We start from the raw sequence: 20,738 nt of genomic DNA on the forward strand, positions 1-20,738 counted from the left end.
TCCCCTAAGCTAAGGGGAGCTGGACTAAAGCCAGCACTCCCACCAAGGAAAGGCAGAAGCTTATAGAGCACTGTTCTTGGGACTTCCTGGTGGTCCAGTGGCTGGGACCGTGCTCTCAATACAGGGGCCTTGGTTTGATTTCCTGGACAGGGGACTAGATCCCAAATGCAGCAGCAAGGTCCCGCTGCAGCTAAAGCTCCTGCATGCTGCTAAGACCGAGCACAGCCAAATACATATTAAAAAAAAAAAAATGCATCTTTCTTGAAGGCTCAATGCCTGACTTCTCACACCCACAGGGCTGTGACTGCCTCAGCACGTGTTTGTGCGGCCATGAAGATGCGAGAAGCTGGCAGTCAACTGTGGGAGTTGAAGGCAATGGGTGTGGACATAAGAGATTCTTGTACTTCTGGCTCCTCCTGGTGACAGAGTGGGTCCCAGACTTGCACTGAGAGAGATTAAACACCGGCTAAATTCAAAACCCAAGCATCTCACCTGGGGTATTATCCAGCAGGCTCTGAAGCAGGATCTCCCCTTTCTGTAAGACACTCTCCGTCAGGGACTGGTGTTCATCTATATCTTTCTTAAATTGCTTAGAGCATAACAGAAATAAAAAACAGAAAAAGCTTCATTACTACCATTTCATAAAAGTCATTAAAAAGGATCTTTTGTTTGGTAGTTGGAATCCCCTTTAACCCACCCCAGTCTTCAGAATTTCCCAAGTAAACAGTGCAGTAGTTAGCTTCATCTTCTCTGAGCCCAAGGCAAACCCAGAGTCAATCGTTTTTTTTCTGTTTACAATTTGACAAAAGCAGTTTTCTTTTCCCTGGCAGAACCTGGCTCCTGAACAGCCTGGAGGCAGGGATTCCTGTGTGCGCTAAACCTCACAGGGTCCCCTTTAAGCTCACGGGCCTGTTGAGACTGTCTTCCATTCTAGTGGACCCGCAGAGCCATCAGAGGTGCCTTCAATGTGACTACAGGCAGCTGCAGCCTGCCCCGCGGCCTCCCTCCGTCCTGTGGCCTCTCTCCGTTCCGCTCTCTGTGGACCTGAGGCCGTGGAACGGCGTCAGGGAAGCTGTGAGTCTCCTGAGTGGTTGATTCCTTTTCCCCTTGCAGTACCACACCTTGTAGCTGTTTCTGGTTTTTCCTTCAGTTGCTACCCATTCATTCCGTTCAGTCGCTCAGTCGTGTCCGACTCTTTGCGACCCCGTGGACTGTAGCCTACCAGGCTTCTCTGTCCGTGGGATTCTCCAGGCAAGAATACTGGAGTGGGTTACCATTTCCTTCTCTAGGGGATCTTCCTGACCCAGGGATCGAACCCGGGTCTCCCGCATGGGAGGCAGACGCTTTAACCTCTGAGCCACCAGGGAAGCCCAGTTGCTAACATGTAAAGTCAAATCCATGACCACCTTCAGCACAGGGTGCAGTTCACATTCTGAAGCTGCAGTTTCACTTTTGGATTTACTATATTCCTGTCTTGTTTTCGTTTGACCTAGTTACCTGTATTTATTATTTTCTTCTTTAGTACTCAGCAGTTTATATGCTGCCACAAACCCACTGTGTTAAGACAAAATACGCAAGACAGGATCACAAGTGAAGAATGTGTGCACCAGCGTACTCGTGCTTGTATCTGGTATCTAAGTAGGCTCGAGGTAGCTCACATGTGGGCATGAGCCAAGCACCATTCTGTGTGGAGCAGTGCTGACAGTGAGGTCCCACTTGGTGACACAGTTGTGTGGGTGACACAAGCGGGCTAGGCTTTGCTAACCTGCAGTAACTCCCAGCTTAGGTCTCAGCTCTACCCACAAAGCCAGACAGGTGCATGTGACCGGCCTGGAAGCGGAGACACACAGGGGACAGAAGGAGGTTAAATGGAGGGAACAGAGTTGCAATAAGACAGCTGCTCTGAGGGGAGTGGGGCGGGGGCCCTCTGGAAAGGCCACCCCAGAAGGTCCAAACTCCAAGCAGTGTCCTCTCTCCACACTGGTGCTGCCCTGGGCCTCCTAGGGGCGGGCCCTGCACGGCTCTGCATGGAGGGCCCTCATGCTCAGCCTTCCTCTCCTCTCCCAAGCGTGCTCTGGGAAAGGAACTCTGGCAACCACTCTCCACTCAGCAGGAAGCAGCATTCCCACGAGGGCAGGGCAGCCGGCCCACCCAGGCAAGGTCTTGCCCCTAAATTTTACTTCGCTCCAAGTTGGAAAACAAAGGGTCCCCCCTCTTGCCTGGGTGTGGAAGGAGCTCTGAGTTGGCTGGTGTGGCCTTGGCTTGGTCACAAGTAAATCACACATTCGTCTATTCAAAGAACAGTCCCAGAAAACTGGACTAAACCACAAGTTCAGGCCACAAACACTACCTCCGCTCCTTTGGAAGAGTTGATAGAAAGATTTGGTCAACCAGACAGACATGCTATAAGTCAGCAGGTGGTTCAGTTGATGTGAATATCAGCATCGACTGATACTTTATCATCCAATTCTGAACACTTCTGAGAATGAAGGGGGCCTACTGATAATTATGCCAGAACAGCACAAAATGTCACAAAATACACCCATTACAAAGTTAAGTTAACCAGGATCCACAAAGAGATTGTTAAAACAACAAAATCTAAAAAGAGGTAACCCCTACCCCGCCCCCTCCAAATACCTTGAGAAGTAAACTGGATCATATTTTGGTTTAAATACCATCAAAATGCCTTGTGTGTATTCTGGAGTCAGTGCAATTAAGCTCAAATCCTTAAAATACTTGTCAGGGCTGTTGAACAGAGTTTTCTGTGATGATGGAAATGTTCTAAATGCCCTATTCAATATGGTAGCCACCAGACAAATGTGATGACCAAACACTCGGAATGTGGCCAGAACTGAAAAACCAATTTTACTTAATTTCAATAGTTTTGTGATTTCCTAACAGTGCAGATCTCTGCCTATCAATCCCTGAGAATTTGGAAAGTGCAAGTCACTCAGTTGTGTCCGACTCTTTGTGACCCCATGGACTGTAGTCCATGGAATTCTCCAGGCCAGAATACTGGAGTGGGTAGCCTTTCCCTTCTCCAGGGGATCTTCCAAACCCAGGGATCAAACTCAGGTCTCCCACGTTGCAGACAGATTCTTTACCACCTGAGCCACAAGGGAAGTCCAAGAAAACTGGAGTGGGTAGCCTAGCCCTTCTCCAAGGAATCTCCCTGACCCAGGAATCGAACCGGAGTCTCCTGCATTGCAGGCAGATTCTTTACCAACTGAGCTACCAGGGAAGCCTGAGACATTTGGAAAATCACATTGCAAATAATCCTGAAGTATTCTGGATTGAAGATAAATAAAATGCACTTTCTTCAAGCTCTACTTGGTCTGGGAAGTAACTCATACATGTTAGTTTTTCAGCATTAAGGATTTGAAAAGAATTAGATTTCCAGTAAGATCTCCAATTAGATTTCATGTAAAAGTCAATGAATCATGACATACTGTGTATCAGTCATTTGAACGTTTACTTTCTAATCAAGTAATTTACCACCACTCTACTGAGTGAACAGTCAGAAACCAGGACCACTTATTACCCGGTAAAGCTGCAGAGAAGACTTGAGGCCTGTAAGGCTGGATCTGGGTGCAGCGAGGTGGTCAGTAGTGTCTGCAACGTTATACAGCCAGTGGATCAGCTCTTCCAGCTGACAACAAAATGTCTGTGTAGATAAATAAATCGTGTGTCACCCATGGAACCACAGGCTACATTTTCACAGGCTAAAAATATCTGGGGGATCCCAGGCTGCACCTTTCCAGAGCATTCCCCACCAAGGCGTTGTCTCCTCTGCTCCCGGTCTGTCCCCACCCCGCGACTCCAGACCTCTGCCAGGGCAACGTGGAGGGCTCACCTTCGCTGTGTCCCTCAGTCTGTGAGGGGCCAGCCCTGTGTGCAGGGACGGAGGAGGGCACGAGAGGGTCCTCCAGAAGGGACCTGCCCGACAGAGATCAGTTCCCCAGTCAGCACTGTACTATGGAAGTGCTCCTCGGGAAGATGTGGACACAGAAAATGGGACCGTGACCAAGACCGACCTGATCCTACACCTGAAAACTGAACTAAAGCTGCTTGTCCCTGTGCTGCTCCTACCTGCCTGGGAGCCGGGCCCCAGACTCCTGCCAGCCACTCACCAGGGGGCTGTGAGCCCAGGCCTGTACCCCACGGTTTCAGTCTTCCACAAGCTAACAGCTGTACCACCTGCTCCACAGTACAAATAAAGTCCACATGACACCACGGGGAAGGTTAAAGCCCTCCCTGATAGCTAGAAAACTTCTATGATGTCGCTCCTGGGGACACAGCCCTCGGCTGGCTGCCCTGCTGCCGTGTGGACACATCATCTGGGCACCCAGGCGGGAGGCAGGCCCTGGGCTCTCCCAACTTGTGGACAGCAGCGTGCCTCAACATCCTTACGTGGGGGACTGTGCAAGGTCCGTGACATGAATTATTTCATTTAACCCACACAACAACCAAAGAGGCAGAGCTCCACATCCTACCAACAAGCAAACTAAAGAGATGGAGCTAAAACTCACAACTATCTGATGCTGACAACCCTATTCCATGCAGTATTAGCTCCACCTACCTCCTGATATTCTCAGATGGTCCACAAGAGTCTAGCAAGTCTAGGCAATAGTGTACCTGACGCTCTCAAATCTGCAGTTACAGCATTTTATCAAATTAAAGCTCTGGGAAGTCTTGTGGCCAAGAAAACACTGAGCCTGGACTTCCTGCAGGCATCTGAGCACAGGTCCCTCCTGTGCAGAGGGCCTCTTGATCCTCAAGGTCAAGCAGCCTGGGGAGTGGTTAGCAGCACAGGCTCTACTCTCATGACCGTGAAGGTGCAGGTTACCTAACATCTCGCTGCCTTTTCCTCCAGTGGTGATAAGAGAACGCCAGCGATCATCAGGATTGGACAGAAAGTGCAGTACAGTGCCTGATGCCTAAGTGCTCAATGTTACCAAACTTCACTAGAGGTTAGTGGACAGGCAGAAGAAGAAAGGCAACAGCGCTGAAACACCGAGCTCACCTGCACGCACTGCACGAGTGACTCTCTTCCATGCTCTCCGCCCTTCCTGGGAGGCTGCCCTTCAGCTTCTGGATCCAACATTGCCGACCAGGAGGCGCGGGTTCTCACTGGTCCAGAGGAGACCCCCAGGGCCTGGCCGCTCACCAGACTGCCCTCCCTGGCAGAGCGCCTTGCATGGACGAAGGAGCGTAGCAAACAATGCTTCTGGTCCTCAGCGCTCCAGGACCCTCTGGGGGTAGCCCTGGAGGGAAGCTGGCTTTGGCTGGAGTCTGATGGGAGGGAACCTGGCCCATCACTGTCCGAAACGTCCAGGGAGCTCTGCCCTGCAGCAGCATCCGTGGACAGAGGCACCAAGGTGGGAATGGAGCCCAGATACGAAACCAAGCTAGAAACCTGTGTCAGCCGAGCGGGTAGGGCCAGATACTCGTCATCACTTTCCATCTCCTCTTGGGGTTTCCATCCAGACTCCGTGCAGGTGAGGCGCCCGAAGCCCCAGCCGGCCCCCTTCTCCCTCTCCATCCCGGCTGAGGGCCACCCTCTGTCCCGTGTCCTCAGGTGTGGAGAGCCCAGCTCAAGGTGCCTGCTCACAGGTGGCCAGTCCCTCAGATTCCTCCGGGCTGGCTCTCTGCTCACCCAAGGAGTGGCCCTACTGCCTGGGGCTCTAGGGGTAGAGGCAAAGGGGCTGCAAGATGCTAACCCCACATCACCCTGCTTCTGGGGTACTCCAGAGGGCCCCCGCTTAAGGCTTGGCTCTCTGGGTCCAGAGAACGGCAGGGTGGCAGCCTTGGCTGGTGGGCAACTGTGGGAGGCGTTAGTGGGTGACTTGAGGGTGCTTGCCGGGGAGATAGAGAAACTATCCAGGTCTATGCCCGAGTCCTGCAGGACAGGCTCAGCCAGCACATGGCTATCGAGCTGCTTCGGGAGCCGGGGCCCAGGCCTGAGGGGATAGGTGTAGTCCAGCAGGTCTTCGTACTCTTTGTTTGGGTTCCAGAGTGGGGAGCGGCGGTCTGGGGAGGGAGGCAGGGAATCAGGCAGCACACAGGCCCAGTACTCGGCCTGGAAGGAGAGGTGTCTCCTGCCCAGCCCAGGGGCATCACCCGCTGAAGACACAGGCTGGGGCAACCACTGAAGCTGAGGCGCAGGGCCTGCCACTGAGGGGGCTGATGGCGGGCCGGCCGTCTCCAGGGAGGAGGAGACCTTGGTGAGGCAGCCACTCCGAGGCTCCGCCTTTTCTTGGTGACCCTGGAGACTGCTGCCTGGGGAGGAGGCGGACACACTGCAACTGGAAGACGGTGGCACAGGTGTCCCTGGGCTCACAGCTGACCTCCACCTCGACGGGCACGGGAAGCCCGAGATGGGAGACTGTGGGCAGAGGTCTGGCACCTGTGGCAACTCCACAGGGGATGGGTCATCTTCGGTGTCAGCATAGTGTCCCGAGCAAAGAGCAGCAGCTCTGGGAATGGTGCGAGTCCGAGGTAGCTCCTCCGGGGCAGGAAACCTGGTCTCCTCCATCTACAGTGACAGGAGGGAAGGAAAAGGTCAAACAGGCGGGCCAGACTTCTCTCCTCGGGGACAACTCTGGGGTGGTTTTGGGGACCCAGATGACCCGGAGGAAAGTTCTTGAAAAGAAGAGCCTGCTACCTGGTGCGAGAGTCAGACACAGCGAGGGTGCGGCTGGAGATGGAGACGAAGGGGAGCAGACAGTCCTCCCGGAGCTGATCCCCCCCAACCCCTTCCGCCGTCCTTCCCCGGTTCTTCCTGCACAGATGCCTCCTTCGTGAGCGAGCAGAACTCAAATAGCTCTGTCGTGCTGAAGCTGGAACACACTGCCTAACCTCTGAGAAGCACGCCCTGGGCAAGCAGGACTCAGTAATTCTGTTGCTGACAGGACACACATCCGAACCTGGCAGTCAGGCGGCCCACCAGGCCCCACCCGGCTCAGCTCACACCCAGCGGTGACTCAACAGTGGCAAAATGATTCATTCACCCGAACCTCCTCACTCAGACTTTTAATCAGCTCAATGAAGAGCCCACCCCCAAGGGAGGCAGGATGGCACAGAGGTTAGGGTGTGGGCTTTGGGACCAGACAGCCCTGGGGCCAGCTCCCAGACTCATTTCTCTCACTTCCGAGCTGCAATTCCCTCACCTGCAAAGTCGGGGTGGTGACAGGACCGCCTCCCTCAGGCTATGCGGATTAAATGAGCTCCAGGGTGAACAGTGAGAGCTCAACAAACAGCAGCGCTGCAACAAGCACCAGACTGACAAACAGCCCATCTCTGTGTTCGCTCACTTGCCGCCCACCTCACTGAGTCTGACGCAAGTGCCCTGAGCCTCGCAGTGCCCCGGCTCCCTGGCAGGTGGGCCTGGCCTCTGTCTTCTCCCAGGCAGTCATGCTTAGAACTTCCTCATGTCACAGGGCTCCGGGCAGCAGCAGGTGGCAGCCAGTGCCACGATGACATGGCACAGATCAAAGCCGTCACCATGAAAGGTCTTGGCAGGCAGACCACCACAAGCTGTCAGAGTTGGGAGGGACAGGTCAATCAGGTAACCTTCCCAACTGTCCTGAGGGCCTGCAAGATGGGTGGTTCGCCCAAGGTCACAGACAGGCAGGACTCCCTGCTCCACATGACACCCACTAGGCGAGGCTGCCTGTAGTCAGGGAGGCCCCTGAAATCCTCTTTGCCCAGAGACAGTGCTGCCAGGTCCCCAAGGGCCCAGTGGGATACAGCCCCCAAGAGCCCACGGCCCTGTACCTTTCTTCCCCACGTCTCCCCAGGGGCCCTGGAAAGCCTCCACATCACCAGGGCAAACACAGGACATGGCTCCCCCACCGCAGCGCCCCTACCTGCCTTTTGGGCAGGATGTCTTGGTCACAGCATCCCCAATCCTCGAAAGATCACCAGTCACACTCCTGAGGAAGAGGAGATGCTGTGGACAGAGCTACTTGCTGGGCCCACCTGTCCACGTAAACCTGCAGAACAGAAATCAGCACATCCAAGCTACCTAAGCTCCCCTACCTCCCCGCCTCATACGGGCGCTGGGGAAGTTGTAAGATGGTGAGACAGTGCTGGAGTGGACTCTCAAAGGACAGCCCCACTACCCTGGTGCCTACCTGGCTTCCCGCAGAGGGCAGATCACCAGTCTCCAGGCCAGCAGGAGAAGGCATGCAACTGAATGCGGGCTTAGACCCACCAGCTGCTGGCTCCCTGCTGGCCCCGCTGGCTGGTGGCTGGCAGGCTCTGGAGGGGCCAGGGCCAACCCCACCATAGCAGGCAGGGCTGGGGAGCCCCTCAGTGCCCCCAACAGGGGAGGCTGGTCCTCCCTCAGCTTCCAGGCGTGGTGGCTGCTCCCCGAGCACAGGCCCTGCAGGGCTCAGCTCCTGCTCCCTGCGGCTCCAAATCCCACAGGAAGGGGCCTTCATGTCTGAGGATGCCTCCCCCTCTGCCTTTTCTTCTCCCAGGGCCATTGAGATGTCCCTGGGTCAGGGTTCTGCTGAAGCTTCAGCTCCCTACAAGGGGGGAAAGGGAAAGAAAAAGTTAAACTTCCTGCTTCTATGACCAGGAAACCTTTTATTTCTTAATGATTAAGACAAATTTTTTTTGGCCAAAAGAACAAATGATGGCTACTTCCTCAAAGAAAACAGAGGTCTGGCTTTTCCTCAGCTCCAGATCCTTCCAAAGGGGATGCAGGAGCTGTCATCTTGTCCTCTGCTGTTATGTGGCTGGAGCCCATCCCATACCTGCCCCCAGCAAGGGCAAGGCCAGCTGTAAACACCTGCACCCTGAGATGCACCGAGACTCAACAGATGCCCAGGAGTGTCAACGCAAGTCCAAACCAGAGTCAAGTTTTGTGCTGCGTGCTAAGTCACTTCAGTCGTGTCTGACTCTTTTCAACCCCATATACCATAGTCCACCAGGCTCCTCTTGTCCTTGGGATTCTCCATGCAAGAATACTGAGGTGGGTTGCCATCCCCTCCTCCAGGAGATCTTCCCAACCCAGAAATCGAACCCACGTCTATTATGTCTACCTACAATGGCAGGTGGGTTCTTCACCACCAGTACTGGGAAGCCTGAGTCACGGTTTGGTCCTGCCTAAAGTCACCCTTGCTGTCTGAGCCATAATATTAAAAAAAACCTAAGAGCGTGGCATTCGGTCCCATCACTTCATGGCAAATAGAAGGGGAAAATGTGGAAGCAGTGACAGATTTTCTCTTCTTGGGCTCTAAAATCGGTGCAGGTGGTGACTGTAGCCATGAAATTAGAAGACAATTGCTTTTTGGCAGGAAAGCTACGACAAGCCTAGACAGTGTGTAAAAAGGCAGAGACATCCCTTTGCTGACGAAGGTCCACATAGTCAAGGCTACAGTCTTTCCAGCAGTCATGTATGGATGTGAGAGCTGGACCATAAAGAAGGCAGAGCGCTTAAGAATTGATGCTTTTGAACTGTGGTGCTGGAGAAGACTCTTAAGAGTCCCTTGGAGAGCAAGGAGATCAAACCAGTTAATCCTAAAATAAATCAACCCTGAATATTCAAGGAAGGACTGATGCTGAGGCTCCAATACTTGGCCAGCTGATGTGAACAGCTGACTCACTGGAAAAGACCCTGATGCTGGGAAAGATTGAAGGCAGAAGAAGAGGGTGACAGAGGATGAGATGGTCGGATGGCTTCACTAATTCAACGGACATGAACTTGGGCCAACTCCAAGAGATGGTGAGGGGCAGGGAGCTCTGGTGTGCTGCAGTTCATGCGGTTGCAAAGAGTCGGACACAACTTGCTGACTGAACACACACAGTCACCTGTCCCTTTGGCCCAGCCCCACGGGGCAAGGGGCCTGACTGGGGCCCTCCCTGTGCCAGCGCTGCAGCAGTTGCTGTCACCACAGCCCAGCAGCAGGCAAGCTGGCTCCGACTGCTCTACTTCAGGCTGTGGCTGAGCTCACGGCTCCCACAGTGCCTGCTCTGCCAGCCAAGGAGAGGCAGTCGGGAAGCCACACCCTGGGCTGTGGAGCAGGTGGGCACTTCTCATTCCAAGGATGGCCAGAGCTACAGCACCAACTGTCCTCCCACTGACCTGGGTTCCAATTAATGGGTAACTGAGGGAAGCTGTGGAAATCCGGGTGGATGACAATGGCAGTGGTCCCACGGCACACTCACAAGTGACAACAACAGAGAAGTACACAGGGCAGGCAGCAGGGAGGGGAGAACCAGGGTGAGTCCTTGGGGTGAGGGAAGGAACGATCTGGGAGTTGGATCTGAGAACAGTGCCATTCCAACAGGAGCTTCAGGGACAACAGAGGGGGACCCTGAGCTTGAGTGCACAGGCAAGGGCTCTGCTGGGAGCCAGGGCTGGATGAGGCTGGGATGAAAGCGGGCAGGAGAAGAATTCCGGGAGGACTGAACAGGGAGGCAAGGGAGTGCAAGCGCCCAGGATTTGGGCAGCTGCCTCGAATGCACTGCCAAGCTCAAAGCTAAAACCTGGCCAGAAACAGCCTCGTTTCCTCAGAGACAAGAAGGCACTGATGGCAACAGGAGGTGCTGGGGCAGCCGGGAAGCCTGAGCAGGTGGAGGCAGCCATGGAGGGGGCTCATCCTGCTCGGTCCTCACACTGGAAACACCACTGGTGGGGACAGTGCACCCGAAAACAAGAGTATTCTGGCTGACCCGCGAGGCTCCAGTCAGCAGCGAGCCAAGAGCAGAACGGAGGTCAGGGCACTCTTAGCACCTTCCCATGACCATCGTGTGCACAGCGACTCATCAGAAGAATGACTGCCTTGAACCGGTTACATATGGTTCAGACACAGAATACACTGCATATGCAGGTCTCCCTCCTCTACCCCAGAGGACACAGGGCATGTGGACAGCGCCTGTGCACAGTGCATGGGGCAGGCCACCGAGTGTCATGGGGCGGGGTGGGGGGGCTGCGAGGAGACAGAATTAGTGAAACAAGGCACCTTACAAGGAACAAATGACTCCAACAGAGGAAGACAAAGTAGCCAATTTTTCATATAAATCAAGCAAAAATATTTACCACTAGATACTCCCACAAAAAAACAGGTAAATCTAATTAATGCTGTGTGTTTCTCATCTCTTGATGTATATGTAGACAAACAAAATATGTATTTCATCTTCCCCCTCTGCCCCCTTTAACACGAAACTCATTAACTTTACAGGACACGAATTTTTGCTTTCTTTTTTTAAATGAGATACTTTGGAGATCTTTCCTTAGCAATGCACAGTCAGCGCCTTCTGTTTTCTGCCACCACCCAGCACTGTACTCCACTGTAAGGATGCACGCTAGCTTATTCCACCTACTGGTGGATATTTATGTGATTTCCAACCTTTTGCTACTAATGCTGTGATGAACAAGCATGCATGCGCACACACACACACCCTCCCACTGCACACGTACTAGCACACCCACAGTATCAAGAGTCAGAGGAAACTGCTGAGGTGAAGGGGACTCACACGGGTACTTCGGGGATCTGGTACACTCCCACCTGTGGCCTGAGAGCACGCCAGTTTCCCACAGGAGGTGGGTCCTCTTATCCTAATTTCACAGAGCAGGGAAACCTTTCAGAGAGTCAAATCCAGGCCTGAGTGACTCCAGAACCCAAGCTCTTTACGAACCAACTGGGGAACAAGGTACAAAACAGACACACAAAGCAGAAGAGGGTTAGAGAGACTGGTAAGGGACCAAGTCCCACAAGAAAGACCTTCAAGGAGCCACATCCTCACCTAGTGGCTATTTAAGAAACGGCACATGAAGATGATGACAAGCAAACTATTTTCACAATTATAGGAACAAGCTGAGCCCATCAGCTGGAAAAATAAGGGTAAAGGCTGAACCTAATCAGAGGCCCCAGTTTCTTGCTCCATTTCCAGAAATTATTTCAATGGCCAGAGTCAGGCCATGATGGGTGGCTAATCCATATTTACTCTCCTGGTCCCCCTTCACTAAAGCATGTGGTCTTAATGACAGGGGATTGGAATAAGATGATGCTGGGGCAATAGAGGGGTACAAAGAAATGACCTCTATCTTTGTTTAACAATGTATTTTTGATCTGTCTTGTCTGGATTTCACTATTCAGAAAGAAGGTACCTCTTCATCCTGGGGATGAGTCGTGGGCCAGAACTAAAAGCTCCTCTGGAGATACCGCTAGGTAACTTTCAAGTATAGATACAAACCTGAACTAAGTGAACAGTGTTGCCAGAAGTCCTTCAGCAGCCAGGAGAGAAGGTCTGAAATTCAGTGATTTTCATGGAAATGGTACTTCTGAAAAGACAGATTATAGGTGGTTATTTTCTCAGTCTGGATACACAGTCTGTTCATAATCTCACTTATTAATCTGCCTAACAAATCAAGTGTATTTTCCCTGTGGCACACGAGCTTTTTTTTTTTTTTAAATGAGAATTAAAACAGATTCATGTGAAACGAAAAAAGTCCACCAAGAGTGTTCAATCCAAATTGTACATAAGTATTACAGAAAACAAAGAAAGGGAGAAATCAACTGGGATAGGGAAAACTCCTTGCAGGAACGACTGCTGAAGACATCCATCATCAGCCAAGCAAATGGATAAAGGGCTCAACTTTGAGGGCAATTGTCAGGTGGGCATCTTAACACTGCACAACAGTCCAGCTCTCATGTCCACACAGATTCTAGATTTTACACATCATTGTTTCTTCTCACCCCGCTGAGGGTGAGGATGGAGAAGGGGATTCTGCTTGAATCCTTCCAGTGAGACAAGCTTCCTCCTTTCCAGAACACCAAATGGACTGCTCAGATGAAAATGGCCTATGCTGTCAGCAGCATTAAACAATCTGCTGCTCTTCGTGGGTCGTCCCTGATCTCTGATCACACACTTTACAGTGTTTTTGGAGGTCAGCAGCTCCTAGGTGGGCAGAGGCCCCAGTCATGAAAGTGACAAGAAATTGGACTGAGTGACTGGAGGGCTCTGAACACAGACAATGAAACAATGAATTCAAGCCTCCCATCTGAGAAAGATCAGCACACACCAGTTTAACCCTGTGCTTGGTCAAGTCAAGAGACAAGCCACTTGAACTGCAGGATGAGAGAGCGAATCGCCAACATTCAGCAGATCATGGAGGGAGTAAAGGAATTCCAGAAAAACATCTACTTCCACTTCACTGACTACAAAAAAGCCTTTGACTGTGTGGATCACAACAAACTGTGTAAAATTCTTTAAAGAAACAACAGTTACAAGCAGACATGGAACAATAGACCAGTTCAAAATTGGGAAAGGAGTATGACAAGACTGTAGATTGTTACCCTGTTTATTTAACTTATATGCAGAGTACATCATGTGAAATGCCAGGCTGGATAAATCACAAACTGGAATCAAGATTGCCAGGAGAAACATCAATAACTTCAGATATGTAGATGATACCACTATAATGGCAGAAAGTGAAGAGAAATAAAGAGCCTCTTGATGAAAGTCAAAAAGGAGCGTGAAAAAGCTGGTTTAAAACTCAACATTCAAAAAACTAAGATCATGGCATCCAGTCCCATCACTTCATGGCAAATAGAAGGGGAAAAAGTAGAAGCAGTGACAGACTATATTTCCTTGGGCTCCCAAATCACTGCAGACATTGACTGCGGTCATTAAAAGATGCTTGCTCCTTGGAAGGAAAGCTAAGACAAACCTTGACAGCATATTAAACACCAGAGACATCACTCTGCCGACAAAGCTCCGTATAATCAAAGCTAATGGTTTCCAGGAGTCATGTATGGATGTCAGACCATAAAGAAGGCTAAACACCAAAGAATTGATGCTTTCGAACTGTGGTGTTGAAGAAGACTCTTGAGAGTCCCGTGGACTGCAGGGAGATCAAATCAGTCATCCTAAAGGAAAGAGATGGCAATCCCAGACCACCTGACCTGCCTCTTGAGAAACCTGTATGCAGGTCAGGAAGCAACAGTTAAAACTGGACATGGAACAACAGATTGGTTCCAAATAGGAAAAGGTGTACGTCAAGGTTGTATACTGTCACCTTGCTTATTTAACTTATATGCAGAGTACATCATGAGGAATGCTGGGCTGGAAGAAGCACAAGCTGGAATCAAGATTGCTGGGAGAAATATCAATAACCTTAGATATGCAGATGACACTACCCTTATGGCAGAAAGTGAAGAGGAACTCAAAAGCCTCTTGATGAAAGTGAAAGAGGAGAGTGAAAAGGTTGGTTTGAAGCTCAACATTCAGAAAACAAAGATCATGGCATCTGGTCCCATCATTTCATGGGAAATAGATGGAAAAACAGTGGAAACAGTGTCAGACTTTGTTTTTTTGGGCTCCAAAAGCACTGCAGATGCTGATTGCAGCCATGAAATTAAAAGACGCTTGCTCCTTGGAAGGAAAGTTATGGCCAACCTGGATAGTATGTTAAAAAGCAGAGACATTACTTTGCCAACCAAGGTCCGTCTAGTCAAGGCAATGGTTTTTCCCGTGGTCATGTATGGATGTGAGAGTTGGACTGTGAAGAAGGCTGATCGCCGAAGAATCGATGCTTTTGAACTGTGGTGTTGGAGAAGACTCTTGAGAGTCCCTTATACTGCAAGGAGATCCAACCAGTCCATTCTAAAGGAGATCAATCCTGGATGTTCATTGGAGGGACTGATGCTAAAGCTGAAACTGCAATACTTTGGCCACCTCATGCGACGAGTTGACTCACTGGAAAAGACTCTGATGCTGGGAAAGGTTGGGGGCGGGAGAAGGGGACGACCAAGAATGAGATGGCTGGATGGCATCACCGACTCTGTGGACATGAGTTTGAGTGTACTCCGGGAGTTGGTGATGGACAGGGAGGCCTGGCGTGCTGTGATTCATGGGGTCGCGGAGAGTCGGACATGACTGAGCGACTGAACTGAACTGAACTGAAAGGAAATCAACCCTGAATATTCATTGGAAGGACTGATGCTGAAGCTCCAATATTTTGGCCACCTGATGCGAGGAGCTGACTCTTTGGAAGACTCTGATGCCGGGAAAGATTGAAGGCAAAAGGAGAAGCAGGTGGCAGAGGATGAGATGGTTAGATAGCATCAACCAACCTAACGGACATGAGTTTGGGCAAACTCCGGGAGAGGGACCACTTGGAGTTTGGTATTAAAATTCTGTCAGTTTCCAAGACCAGCAGAGACCGTAAGACCTACCAGATGAAATTAGGAATGACGGAGGCTTGGCTTACTCTTGGCCTACAGTAAAGATATGCTCATACATCATGTATGGGGTCACACTAACTGGTTAAGTCTGGACATCTGACCCTTCCTAGTACTGGCCGCACACTCCTTGTGCAGGCCTGTCACAGCTGCCAGGACTTCCTCCCACTCACTCCTGTCCAGGATGGAGAACAGAGAACCTGGAAGTCCATATGTGGGTGGAAAGGAGAGGAGGTTGAGGGGGGCTGGCTATGTTCTTCTCTTAACTAAACCATTCAAATGTACAAATGCTCAACTGAGGGGACAATCCTCCTCTGATCAGGATTTCCTAAATCACAAGCTCACAAACCATCTGATTTACAGTAACTCTGCCCCAGGAAGCCAGGTTCTGCCCGGGACCCATCTCTGCACCTGTGTGCGCAGAGAGCACCTGTAACAGCCACGGAGGCCAGGTGCTGCCTGAGCCAGCCCTGCCAGCTCAGGGGCTAAAGCCCTTAAGCTTCGAGCTGTTTAAGTAGGAGGCCATAGGTATAAGCAGTCAATGAATTCCATGCACACGCGGTGGCAGAATCAGGCCGGAGAAGAAGACAAAGAGGCTCTCCGTGCTGCCCTTTCTCTAGGAACATGAATCTTCACACAAGGGAGAAAGGGGGGCGGTGGGGTGGACCCAGCACTGTCAGTTTTGCTGGAAGGCTTCTGGGGGACTAGATGGATGGCAGAAAGGGGCTCAAAGGCAGAAGCCAGTCCAGGCATGGGAGACAGTATGAAAGCAGGTGAAGATGTATGTGGGGAGGCCAACAAAAGGGGCAGTCACAAGAGGCCCAGGCCGGCCTCAGAGTTGGGTGGCTGCCAGGAACGCTGTGCCGGAGGTTTGAGACTGGGTGGCCCATGGCTCAAAGCCACCCCCCTTCCACCTGCTCCTTCCCTGGCTGCGCAAGCCCTGCAGCCACTTCGGGGCCTGAGCTCCTATTACCATGTGATTGTATGTGAAGCACATCTTACTACTGCAATATTTTTGCTGCTTTTGTTCATGACAAGAACTGTTAAGATGAGAATGTATAATATCTTTTATGCAACCAGCTTAATAAAGAAGTTTTTTAAAAAATCAACCAAAACTGTGTTCCCTGTGATTGGGGCCACAGAGAACCTCACAGCAAGGCCAATCTTTTAACTTGTCACAAGAGGTCTTTAGATGGCCTTTAAGGAGATGCACTGCCGCATCTACAAAGATCTTAACTGAGCTTCCAGCCACCCCTCCCCCCACCCCAAGCTCTCTGGCCTCCTTGGCAGTAGATTATTGCCATCCAACGAAGCTCAAAGTATGAGGATGATGGGGATTGAATGTGTCCATTAAGTGGACTCTCTGTTCCCACCTAGGTCTTCCCTGTAGCTCAAATGGTAAAGAATCTGCCTGCAACGCCAGAGACCTGGGTTCGATCCCGGGGTCGGGAAGATTCTCTGGAGAAGGGAATTGCAACCCAGTACAGTACTCTTACCAGGAGAATCCCATGGAGAGAGGAGCCTGGCGGATACAGCCTGGGTTTGCAAAGAATTGGATATCAACGAGTAACTAACACTACTCTGTTCCCACCAAAGAGCAAGGTCACAAAACCATCTGCTCCATAACACAAATCATTCCTACTGTCTAAAGAGGCTGGCCCTGGACCACATGGCTGCAGTTCCACAGGCCACTGACAGTTCTCTGTAAGTCCGTCGGGCCACACAATGTGAAGACTGATAAGAAACCTACTGATATTCTGGAGATGCCATTAACAACATTTCTCTTTGGAGAAGAATTCTCAGGTCTCTGTAACAAGACACTGCGATTTCACTTAATAGCCAGTTTACTCTTTATATAGGCACTGACAAAACTGATTTAAAAAAAATTCTCCTCTTTGCTCTTGCTGTTTGGAAGCTCAGAACCAAATCAATAGTCTCACGCAAGTAAAATGCAGAGGCCAGAGAGGCATTCAACTTTGGTATTTCTTTTTCACCTGATCTGTCTCAATCACTTATTAAAAATCTTATTACACTGAAATGATTTTGGAAAGATTACTCAAACAATTTTCGAAACAAAATAGAGGAAGTGTTAAAAACAGAATTTTTTTTTTAAAAAAAGCTCTAAATCCAACACTTCATCAAATGCCAGAAGAAAACAAAGCCTGTTTACCAGTACATCTAAAAATCAAATGTAGATCCTTATGTTAGTATCTTTCTACTTAAAGTGTTGTCCACGGCAAAGCAGCATCTGCATCACCTCCGAGCTTGCTGGGAATGCAGATTCTCAGGCACCACCCCAGAGCTCTGGAATCAGGATCTACATCTTAGCAAGCTCTCCAGGTGGTTGGTAGGCACAGTAATGTTTCAGAACCACCAAGTTAGTAAGCCTGTTTCAGCATCCTGAAAGGGAAATACAATGGCTTTCCAACCATTCATCAAGCGCCCACCTTATGCAAGGTAGACAAAAGAAAGAAATTTATGGTCCCTGTCCTTAAGTTCCGGAGAAGGCAATGGCACCCCACTCCAGTACTCTTGCCTGGAAAATCCCATGGACAGAGGAGCCTGGTGGGCTGCTGTCTATGGGGTCGCGTAGAGTCGGACACGACTGAAGCGACTTAGCCGCAGCAGCAGCAGTCCTTAAGGTCTTTCCAACAGGACACTAGGAAAAGCTCACACCTTGTGGCAGGTTTCTTAATGGTTAATGACAGGATGTCACAACTGGAAGGGCATCTTCAGAAAGAACAGTATTTCCTAGAAAGGATTCCAGATTCATGTAGCTACACTAAAAGCACAATCAGAGACTGGAATTCTCCTGTGATAGTTACAAGTGAGAAGAGACAGGGTCTGTTTTGGAGACTCTGAGTAATTTAAGAGAAACTGACATGCCAAGGGGACCTACAGCTGGCAGGAAATAGACAACTTAGCCTGTTTCCTGTGACCAGAAAGTGGTACAGGAAAACCTGGAAGTGAGGCAACCTCCCCCTAAGGGGTGCATCTGCCACCTCAAGGTCTAGCAAATAGATTCAGAGCTACTAGAAGACTTCTTCCACTGTTCACAATGTTTGTGAACAGCTTTAAAGACAGGAGACAGTTTTTTCATGAAAACAGATTTAAGTTAAAAGGAGAGACACCATCTCAAGTCCACTTCCATCTGAACCAACTTTTTTGTCAGCCACATCAACCTCCCTCTCCTCTGCTTTTACATGACCATTTTCAGTAACAGACCACATGAAGAGGGCATCAAATATTACTGCAATACTTGGCCAAATTGTTATTTGGCACTCCATCAATCTCCAGTGGGTGATGGTACTTTAAATACATAAACAGGTAATCTTCCATGGAACACTTTTGCAGTGAGGGGAAAAATCTGGACTGGCTTAAGAAATGTTTTTAAAATCAAGGAACAGATAAGGACCAAAAGGCAGACAGAACCTGAGGGTTAAATACTATACAGATGTTTAGTGTTACTGAATCTGCTCAATTACATTTATTTTTATCCTAACAAGTGTTAACAGCTAAGGAACATTTCCCTTGTGCCAGGGAACTATGCCAAACACTTTATGTCAATGTTTTATTTAATCCTCAAAAATCATGAAGTAGGTACTATTGTCACTTCCATTTTACTGAGGAAACTGAGGCATGAGGAAGTTACCTAACTTATCCAAAGTTAGTAACATGGTTGAGCTAAAGTCATGGGATTTGACTTGAGAGCCACAGCTCAAATGCTTTCCTCACCTGTACGAATAACTGGCCCAACATGGTAATGGAATTAAAGTTTTTATTTTGTCGACTTTTGGCTACACTACTGATTTTTTGCTTTCTTTTGGCTTCCTTCAACCACTGAGTGTCTTCTGTGTTCCAAGCACCGTCCTAGGGGCTGGGGAAACCACAATACAGTGTGATGTATAAGAACAGAAGCTACAGAAGGCAGACCAAAGTGATTATTAGTTGAGAGGTAGGGAAATAACTGTAATAAGCTTTCCAGAAGAGGTGAAACCTGAGTTATTTGCCCTTTTCTGTAGGAGGAGACCCAGAACTGATTGACGCAGGTGGTGGAAGGAACAAGAATGAGAAGAGATGACCTCTACCTCTTTTTTTCCTTTTCCTTTTTTTTATTGAAGGATAATTGCTTTACAGAATTTTGTTGTTACTTCCACCTCTTTTAATCAAGCCTGGTACCGCTGACTTCTTGACCCAAAACACTGTATCATGTATTTTAACAACCTTCACATCCTAGGTCTAGGAACAGAAGAGTATTTATGAATGTCATCTATCTTCGTGTCCGCCCTCCCCACCCCCCTCCAGTAAACTCCCAGTGAGGTCCAAATCTGCTGTGGCACTGGCTGATTTCCGTTCATTTTTATTAAAAACAATACATCGAACCCAACCCAATAATTATAAAGGGCCTGAAACAGGTTTTGGACTTGTGCCCCTGGGCTGAGAACCATTCTAGTGATGACAGTTGGGAAGAGTGGCCTTTCCAGGCAAAACACGTGAGACGAACCGCATTTTCTCCTCGGCAGCGGGGGCTGCCGCATTCAAAGCGACCAGAAGGCATCGTTCGTCTCCATCTTAACAGCCGGAATGACCCTGAGCGGGTGAGACAGGGTCTCGAAGGCAGCCCGGATCCAGGAGCAGCTCGAGCCCCTAACTCCCGGAGCACCTGGGCAAGGCGAGCGCGCAGGGTAATAAACAAGACACGCCCGAGGCGAGGCCGCGAAGGAGAAAGAGTCCTCTGAGGCCGGGGAAGCAACGCGGCGCAGCTGCTCGGACGGGAGGATGCCCGGACACGCTCGCTCCCGCGGCCCGATTTCGCCGCGCTCAGGCTTTTCCAACGACGGCCTCCCGCCTCCGCGCCCCTACTCCCGGCAGCTCCCCTCACCCGCCGCTCCGCCTGTAACGAGGAGGCTCAGGCACGAGGCGCCCCCGGCCCCTTGAAGCCTCGGCGCCCTTAGGGCAAGGGGACGCAGGCCCTGCGGCCCGCCCCCGCAGGGCGAGGGGGCCGGGCCGCAGCCCCCCGGGCTCCGCGCCTGTGCACCAGCCGGTCGCTACCTACCGCGTCCGGAGCCCTTCGGACTCCCCGAACGAGCCGGCGGCGTCACCAGGCGCGTGTGCAGCTGCGAAGCCGGACTCCCAGGTGGACCCCGCGGCCCGCCCGCCCGAGTCCTGAACGCCCGGGGCGGGGCCGAGCGCCGGCCACGCCCTCCTCCGCCCCGCCTCCGCGCGGAGGGCGCCTCTGCAGAGGCGCGACCAATTCCAGCCCTCAGGCCGGAGGCTCGACCAATGCACGGCCCGCTCCTGCAAGAACAGCCCACCCCTGGTACCGCCTTGGCCAATGGGAGGCCGGCGCTACTTCGGTCGGCTGTCCTTCCTCGCCTTCCGCGCTGGCGGCTCACGTCCTAGTGTTCTGGATGAAAGGGGTAGTGAGAGGGTGCATAGTCCCCGGCCGCGAGGAAGGGTGGGTGCCCTCGGGCTCCCTGTTTTAGCTAATAGGCCGCAGCCCAAGTCCTGCACCCGTTCATTTGCATTCATTTTGGGCAA

The 20,738-nt window shown here is 50.9% G+C and overlaps 1 protein-coding gene across 7 annotated transcripts in view; it reads right to left on the minus strand.

The window, feature by feature from the left end:
- The window catches only part of CEP68 (centrosomal protein 68), a 28,749-nt gene extending 8,362 nt beyond the window's left edge, over nt 1-20,387 (minus strand). For 6 of the 7 annotated variants that reach the window (XM_055401051.2, XM_055401048.2, XM_055401050.2 and 3 more), the window contains exons 1-6: nt 20,254-20,387; nt 12,208-12,295; nt 8,136-8,531; nt 5,024-6,535; nt 3,542-3,664; nt 493-589 (exon numbers count right to left, since the gene is read on the minus strand). In XM_055401051.2, coding sequence (XP_055257026.2) covers nt 493-589; nt 3,542-3,664; nt 5,024-6,535; nt 8,136-8,489 — 2,086 coding nt within the window. In that variant the 5' untranslated portion in view covers nt 8,490-8,531; nt 12,208-12,295; nt 20,254-20,387. The remainder of the gene's footprint in view (nt 1-492; nt 590-3,541; nt 3,665-5,023; nt 6,536-8,135; nt 8,532-12,207; nt 12,296-20,253) is intronic. The other variant, XM_088841295.1, reaches the window with a different exon arrangement.
- Nucleotides 20,388-20,738: the final 351 nt, after the last annotated feature.

Source organism: Moschus berezovskii, chromosome 11, assembly GCF_049115385.1.
Source record: "Moschus berezovskii isolate FMDL1 chromosome 11, NW_MosBer_1.0, whole genome shotgun sequence".
Lineage (NCBI taxonomy): Eukaryota > Metazoa > Chordata > Mammalia > Artiodactyla > Moschidae > Moschus > Moschus berezovskii.